This window comes from Chenopodium album, chromosome 2 (assembly GCF_948465745.1).
Source record: "Chenopodium album chromosome 2, dcCheAlbu1.1, whole genome shotgun sequence".
NCBI lineage: Eukaryota > Viridiplantae > Streptophyta > Magnoliopsida > Caryophyllales > Amaranthaceae > Chenopodium > Chenopodium album.
In genome coordinates this window covers 13088400-13096813 of record NC_137835.1, presented here as the reverse complement: position 1 = coordinate 13096813, position 8414 = coordinate 13088400, and the positions used below count along the sequence as shown (strand labels likewise).

Here is an 8414-nt window from a genome sequence, read left to right as displayed (position 1 = left end):
AATTATTCCTACATACTCTTATTGGAATAACCCATTCCAAAACCCATAATTTAAGCCATATCCCATAACTCAAGCCCACATTTTTATAAGCCCAAATTTAACCCTACACTCTCTACTCTATAAATACCCCATGAATCCCCAAAAATTTCCCACACAAAAAGGTTAGTCTTATTTTCTCTCTCCTTTGTTTTATTAATTTGTGTAATTATAATTATTGATTTATGGGTTTTGATTTTATTGTTTGAAATTAATTTAATTAGTATCAAATTGTATTTTGATGATTAAACTTTATAATTTTCAGATTTTGTAAATTTTATAACCTAGGGTTTTTAATTATTGAAAATCATGATTTTAGGGTTTTTATGAATAATTGATTTAGGGCTTTTATAGTAATGATGTTTTGAAATTTTGGTGATTATAACTACTTATTAGTTTAACTTAATTCCAGATTATTTTGAACACGTAAATTCATGTTTTAATTGTTAGATTTTCGTTCATTAATATTAATCCCGTTTTAATCCCGATCAGGTTCTAAAATCCTCCGATTTTGATAAAAAAAAAAAAAAAATTAAGGTTTTTCGTGTGGAAACAACGTTTTAAGAAAAACTCACTACCTTTGGTAGTGAGCACCACCCTCTCGTGGCCAAATTCAGCCTCTAAATATGATTTTCGGGTAGCTTTTGATTTTTAACGAATTTTTTTTTATGCTTTAAATTTTATCCTTGAGTTTAAAAGGGGTAAGAGATAATTTAATGTTTCTATGGATAATTTAAGTATAAAGAAGTATTTTGATGAAGTTTTAAAGGGTTTTTGATTAGTTTAAAATGTTGGAATTTTATTTAAAGTAGTATAATTGTGATTTTTAATAAAAGGGTGTAATTATCCATTAAAAAGGAGTTTAATTAAGGGTTTTAAAATAATTTTTAGATTATTTTAAGTAGTCTAAAGTAAATTTAAGTTGCTGGAAATTGTGTATACAAGGAGAATTAATATAGTATTATTGTCCCTTTATGTAGGAGACTTGGTTCAAGAATTGTTGTAGAGTACTCGGTTATTTTAAGAGCTTATTTGAGGTACGTACATAGCATATTTTGATGATGTAGAATCATGCTAGGCTTGATTTCAATCAATTACAAGTAGTATCATGCTAAGGTTTATGTATGGAATTGTGAATTAATGGTGTTGGTGATTGAATTGTGAAGCATGAATTATTTGTGATGGTTTATGGATTGGAAAATTATATTTTGGGCATGTTGTGTTTGAACCATACTTTTATTTATGGCATGTTAGAATGCATGATTAATTAAACTACATGTTTAATTATGTTAGAAATATTGAAAAGGAATTTTATTATGGTTCAAATAATTTTTATTGATGCTTTAAGCATGAGGAAGGAGTTATATAAGTGTCTATGTACACGAGGAATAAATTGTATGTTGGTGTCTTTGTGCACTTAAGGTGTTTTTAACACCGAGGGATAGGATTTTTGGCGCTTTATGCGTTTAAGGTGTCTTTGACACCGAGGTAGAATTAAAAGGGGTTCAACATTAAATAATATGTGGTCACTAATTATTCAAGAATTAAATTGGTATGTTTGGTTGATTGAATAATTATTGTTGATTGATTTATTATGCTTTGAGAGTCATCACCAAGTCCAATAACATGTAAATAACGTAAAGTGAAATAGATTACGCACCAAAACTCTTGGAACGTATATACCTTGAGTATGAACAATGAGGGGAGTTATGGGGTTTTATATTTAACCATAACTTCTAATGGAGTACTGGACGCTGTGCATTCCTTTTTATTTATTATTATGCGCAGGAATTCCGCCACCTTTGAGTGGTTTTGTCGCTGGCACGGTTAGCTCCCGTGTCAGTTAACCTCAATTTATTTGGGGGAGGTATAGTTGGAAACCCGTTTGATGCGTAATCAACGCTAAATGAATTATTTAGTGTCTAGTTAATGTGTCATGTTGATTGTTGTGTATGCTTGTAAACAGGTGCAATGAGGTAAGTGTGTGTTGATAGGTGAAAGCATGTTAGTGTGTTTAATTACGCTTATGTACTTAGCTTTGTTGATTGTGTGTGTTTGTGTGTTTGGTCATGTCTTTACTTTGGCCCTACGACAACCCATTTTCTAATGGCGAGTAGTGGGGACAAGTAGAGAGGAGGTTTTCAGGCGATGAAGCATATTCATGGATGGGCATGAGTGAAGAGCGAATCATTCTAGTTTCTATAAGTATATGATGTGTTTAATGCTTTAATTATTTATGATATTATTATCATGCATGACTAACGCAAAAGTTTTAAAGTTGGTTTGGTTTTAATAAGGGCCTACAATGGTTCCAAGTTGTAGGATGGTTTTATTTTACTTCGTTTGATTTTGGTTTTGACTTTACTTTCGTTGGTTGACTTTTCAAGTTGACTTGTTTTGAATGGTTTTGAAATTAGTCTTCCGCTGTGTGTCTTTGATGGTTGCCTTAGCCGTTTTCACGGTGGCGGTAATATCTTAGATATTCCTATTTAAATTTTTATACAGGGCAAAACAAGTATTTTAAAAGAAAGGAATTTCTAGGGTGTTACAGTAATACTAATTGCTACCCACTACTAATTGACCGCTACTCACTACCTTAACCGAACTCGCTACTTGACCTCTAAAAATTACTCGCTACCGCTACTTTTGCCAAATATGATCTTAAGTAGAGGTTTGAGAAATCCTCCCTCTTGTTATGAAGTAGGCAAAACACCCGTGACATAGTTTAACCCGCCCTTAACAAGTAGTAGGCAAAACCCTTGGTGGGAAAGGGAAGAGGGATTTTCTCACCGCCTGTTTTTGAAATTTTAGGAAACAGGCGGTTGTTCTTTCTACTTTTTCAAGAATAGAACATACCCAATCTCATCCTCTCTACACTGTCACTACCATCTCCATTTCTCTTCAGGTTTTCTTCCAAGGTTACTCAAATTTCCATATACTTAGCTCTAAACTCACAGATTTTACAAAAACATTCGCGTAATCGTTTTATCCTTATAATTTTCTTTTTGATTTACTGATTTGTTTGGTTAATTTTGTGGATTAATGTATTAAATTCTCAGAAATTGTGTAATTTTTCACCAAAATTGTGCATTGTATGATTTTGGTTTTGTTTGACTGCTTGCTACTGATTTGAATATGTCGAAATTATTCTCGTTATTTTTTTCCCCCTTTTTAATTGTTTTCACCCATGTAACCATGTTAGTATTATTTTATATACGAATTTCAATTATTTTTCGCTTGATAAACTTTTGGATGATTTCAATTTTGTAGGGTTTTGGGAACCTGTTTGATTCGGTGGTTGATTATTCATTGATATTGTTTAACAAACATGGTGAGTTTTCATTTTGCTGTACTTACAAATAGCTTGTACTCGTGATAATACACTGGATATGTACTTCGATAGGATCGGATTAGATATAGGTTGAATGTGGGGAATTATGAAAATTGGGAAACGAGATGCTTGTCAAGTTGCCAATACACTGCCCCATCTCCTTGTCATTATACTTTAATAATTAATATGGAGTAAGCAGCATCACGAATTCTTATTATTGTCATTGATTGTATCCTACACTCTTGCTGCAAATTATGGCAATGCCCCGTGCTTGAGCTATATCAATTTGTAGATGAAATGGATGCCTGTGCTGTGACCTACATCGCTACACGCTTTAAATTTTTGATAATTTTGGTACTAAAAGGTGCAAGAAACTTTTAACAAACTGGACTTGACTTCGGATTTTCCATGTCAAGATGTATTAATAGAAAGAAAGAAAGGAAAATTGAGGTTTGCAGAGCCTATTTATGCACTCATATTATCTGATCAGGGGAGTGAGGTAATTTTTCATAGATAATAAGAAAGAATGAAAAGTTAGAGATGGATCATGGGATGAGGGATAAGAATGTTCATATTGAGTTGAATCACTATTGATAATCCCTTAAAGCCTTACCCATTTTGCATCATAGATTTATAGTCTAGAAGTGTGAATTGTGTATTTAATCAGAACTGGGTTTTGCAATATTGCAATCATTATTTATTGTGCCTTGTTTTGTATTCTTTTCTTTACATTAGAGCTTGTTTCAATTTGTTTTGTTGATTAATTTTTTGTTTCAAGTTATAGAATCTGCCTACTTTTATAGAACTCTTATCGTTTATTTTCAAAATGATGGTGGTAGTCCAAGAAGAGAGGTCTTTCACTCGAAGAGAAGCGTGAGAAAATGCTTCAGATATTTTATGACTCACAAGATTTCTTCCTTGTAAGTGCAAAGCCTCTTTTTGTATTATCTCTTACATCCTCTTTTATGATATTTGGATTCAAAACAATGCAAAAGTGTGGACCATTGTTATGCATATAACTAGGGTTATGTTAGCAGCCATAAAGAAGCAACTTAAGCATCTTACAATCCTCGCTCTTTAAGCTAGGCTCTATATTGTTGAGCTACTATTGTCTTCCTCAAGCTTAGTTATCTGTATGCTTTTCAGGATATTCTTCCATTATATTAACCTGCACTTTGAATGATTTTGCTGTTAATTCCAGCTTAAGGAACTTGAAAAGATGGGGCCAAAGAAAGGTGTCATTAGTCAATCAGTGAAGGATGTTATCCAAAGTCTTGTGGATGATGACCTTGTCTTGAAGGACAAGATTGGAAGTTCTGTAAGAATGTCTTAACTTGAAAGTAATTTACTTATGGACTCAGAATAATAACAGGACTTGCCATGCTTTGACACCGAATAGCATTATCATGCTTGACTTAGTTTTATTTTATTATTTTTTTTTCCTGGCTACATTAAACCATGATTGGTTGACCATCTTTCTTTTGCTAGATTTACTTTTGGAGTCTTCCTAGCACTGCTGGGAATCAGGTAATCTTTAGTAGTGCATTTTACAATGGATCTTAAGTTGGTTTTAGAAATTTAGGGAACATGTAACTTGGTTCAACAATTTAATCTGAATTTATGGTTTGACAGCTTAGGAATGTGTCTCGTAAACTAGAATCTGATCTTCATGCCAGCAAGAAACGCTATGGTGAATTGGTGGAACAATGCGCTTCCCTGAAGAAAGGACGTGAAGAATCTGTCAGTCATTAGCTTTATCATTGAGCTGTAATAATGTTTTGGCTGTATTAATGACATTAATGCCTTATTATGTGATTTGAATTTTCAAGGATGAGAGAGAGGAGGCTTTAAGCGAGTTAAAATCTGTTCAGCTGAAGCACAATGAACTGAAGGTTGGTTTGTCCTAATTTGTCACAGTGCATTGGTAAAAGGAAGTATCTTTTTTTGAGAGTTTGATAACACTACTTGATTATTATTTTCAATAGGAGGAACTGGCCCAGTATGCAGATAATGATCCTGCTGCTTTTGAGACAATGAGTAAAAAATATTTATTCTTCTCTATGTTCAATTGTGTAGTTCTGAAGAGAATACTCTTGCTCTATATGTTTTGTCTTCTGATCTTTCTGGTGAATCAGTTTTCTGAGGTCCATTTAGAAATGACTAATGTCTGAATTGTCAATATGACCTGTGGCAGAAAAAGCTATAGAAGTTTCATATTCAGCTGCCAACAGATGGACAGGTTAGAACCCATTATTTTCCTTTATAATGCTATTGATAGATTGTACTAGTTGCTGCCTCCTGTGCTTAAAACCCCTCTCATAAACAATGCACAGATAATATATTCACGTTGCGGCAATGGTGTGCAAACAATTTTCCACAGGCTAAAGAACAACTTGAACACATGTACCAGGAGGTATATCTTTTTAATTTACTCAATTTTTGACTACCTGCATTTAATAGTACTATATTGATTGCCTGTGACATTTCATCTTAGCTACTTTGTACTTGCATCTTCTAAAGTAGTTTTTACTATTACAGAAATACTCTTGTCTCTAGTTATTTCAATAATTTTAAAGAATCTTTTGACTGATAATCTGAACTTGCTGCAGATTTTCTTTTTTCTTGGTTGTGTCATCCAGAGTCCTATATTTGACCTCAATGTGGCTATATTTTTCAATTGCTTATTTGCTTTCATGAACATTATACCGCTTAAAATGCATTGGCACGGTGTGCCTAAAATGTCAGTCCTTATGTAGCCAATCTGAGGCTATAAAAGTATAAATTATAGGATTTTTGCCTGTCGTTTTTACGGCCTTGTTCTACATATAATATTCTATGATGCTTTTCATTGTGCTGCAGGCTGGAATAACAGATGATTTTGACTATATAGAGTTACCAAATCTTTCTTCACTAGGAGCTCCAGATAACTAGTTAGAAGGTGAATTTATCTTGATGTTGCCTGATATAGAATCCTATAGATGCATTTTTTTTTGTAACAAGGGCATAAACCGCTTAATTAAGCATTTTGGTCAGTATGTATACTTTTTACTATTTGTTTCAGTGATTTGATTTTTTGGCACTCATGCTCATATATTAATGCGCTCTTCTTTCAATTTTAATATTATAGGTATTTGTTTGCTTCTCCTTTGTTTGCTAGTGGGTTGGGATTATGGGTGAAGGGGAACAGAGAAAAAGAGAGAAAAGGGGGGGGGGGGGGGGGGGAGCGGAAGGTGTCTATAGTCTGGGCAGACTCATAGTTATGTAAAAGGGGAAGCAAATTTTGAGATTAAATCTTTCTGGTAAATGAGCTCATTTGGAAAAAAAAAGTGAAGGTACTCAAATCCAAACGATATTATTGTTGCATTTGCCTTTCTGGTTGCGCATTGCTTTGTTGTACTGTATTTAATTACCAGATGCATCTACAAATGTCAATGCTCATCACAATATTTCTTCTATTTGACTACAGTAATTTCTATTGTTTTTGTCATCAAACATGCCATATCAAACTTTTGGTGCAGATCGTGCAGCTTCTTTGCCATCTTTTTTATTTTCTTGTGGCTTGGGCCTATGGAGTTATGGTAGCTGATGCAAGATTGCTTATGTAGCTATATTAATTGATGTCATCAATGTCTCCTCATCTGTTTGTCTGTTTCAAAGCTTGTCTTCCTCGGTTTTCCTGAAATTTTATGATCGTCAATGTCTGGTGTTAACCGAAATTCTGTGTTTCATTGCTGACAATGAGTTTACTTTTTTGCATGCAGACTGGAAAGCATAATTTTTGCTGGTGGCTAGTTGAGCAATTTCCTTTGAATAACCAGACTTGAATGTAATGTGTATCTCAGTATCTGCTTGTGTTTGCGGTTGAACAATTTGCTGTGAAAAATGCTTAGCTCTATCCATTTCCCTAGAACTAGCAAACTTTGTTTAGCTTATAGTCTTTGTCAATATCATTTGACATACATATTGACAAATGTACATATTTCGCTTGTAATGGGTCGTAGCATACTAGCATGTACTTCCTACTTGCCCTTTTCTATCCTTCCCGTTTATTCTTGTATGTAATGATCTCATGGAAGTCCTATCACTCGTATGAAATACTTCATAGCATTTAGCACTGATTTGTCATATTGCTAAATCTTTTCATTAAATTTGGAGTGTTATTTAATCTTTATTTAGGTCTCGTTTGGTTGACATGGGAAATAAATTTTCACAGGAAGTTGTATTTCATGGGAAATTATTTCCTAAATGGAATTTTTGTAAGTTGTTTGGTTGTGTAATAGAAAGTTGTAATTCCTATGAATTTTGAATGACCAAGGGGGTTAGATAATTTATTTCATATATTTTGTGGGAAGTGGAAATTCTTATGAATTCCAATTTCCCCTTTTTGTTTTTATTGTGTCAACCAAATAACTACCTATATTACAAAATCTCATGAATTTTCACTTCTCTCATTTATTTTGTCAACTAAACAACCTGTAGTATTTTAAGATAATATTCTTGAGTTTGTTTTTAAAATCTTGCAACAATTTTCAAAAGGAAACAAAAAGGAGAGGAAGAATTCTCTAAAAAAAAAAAAAGAGGGAGAAAAAAAAATTGAGAGACTTTTTCGACTAATAAATATAAGGGTGTATTCTTTTCACCTTATTGAACCTGAAGTTATCTAAACTGAACTTATTAAACTTATTGGAACTTGTTATACCTGATTGAATGGAGCTTATTGGACCTTATTATTAGACTTGATTAGAACTTATTAACTTATTGGAATTAATTAATTTTTTGTAATTAAACCTTATTTAACTTATTGGAACTTATTACGAGATCTTTTTGAACATATAATACCTTATTGAATTTATTAGCCCTTAAACTGATCTAAGCCTATTAGACCTGAAATTTATTTATACTACCTCCGTCCCCGAAAGAACGATCCATTTAGCCTGATTTTAGTCCCAAAAAGAATGACCCATTTGCATTAAAACACCCACCAATTTGCAACAATATTTGTGCAAAATTAGCTTCCCCATATAAAAATTTGATTTTCCCACCCACC

The 8414-nt window shown here is 33.0% G+C and overlaps 1 protein-coding gene across 3 annotated transcripts; it reads left to right on the top strand.

The window, feature by feature from the left end:
• Positions 1–2765: 2765 nt before the first annotated feature.
• On the top strand, positions 2766–7547 carry LOC145583277 (meiotic nuclear division protein 1 homolog). Of its 3 annotated transcripts, none has more exons than XM_081640492.1 (12): positions 2766–2941; positions 3307–3367; positions 4207–4287; positions 4569–4685; positions 4856–4894; positions 5000–5107; positions 5197–5259; positions 5353–5404; positions 5562–5606; positions 5701–5780; positions 6227–6305; positions 7129–7547. In XM_081640492.1, the coding sequence occupies exons 2-11, from the start codon at positions 3365–3367 to the stop codon at positions 6296–6298; spliced, it is 660 nt and encodes a 219-aa protein (XP_081496618.1). In that variant the 5' UTR covers positions 2766–2941; positions 3307–3364; the 3' UTR covers positions 6299–6305; positions 7129–7547. The 3 variants fall into 3 exon arrangements, with proteins under 3 accessions (XP_081496618.1, XP_081496627.1, XP_081496635.1); XM_081640501.1 differs by having other exon boundaries at positions 2766–2954; XM_081640509.1 differs by having other exon boundaries at positions 2766–3012.
• The last annotated feature ends 867 nt before the right edge of the window (positions 7548–8414 follow it).

Coding starts and splice junctions, on each gene's coding strand:
- LOC145583277 (XM_081640492.1), top strand. Junction 4,895..4,999: donor CTAGCACTGCTGGGAATCAG/GTAATCTTTAGT, acceptor ATGGTTTGACAG/CTTAGGAATGTGTCTCGTAA. Junction 5,405..5,561: donor TGCTGCTTTTGAGACAATGA/GTAAAAAATATT, acceptor GACCTGTGGCAG/AAAAAGCTATAGAAGTTTCA.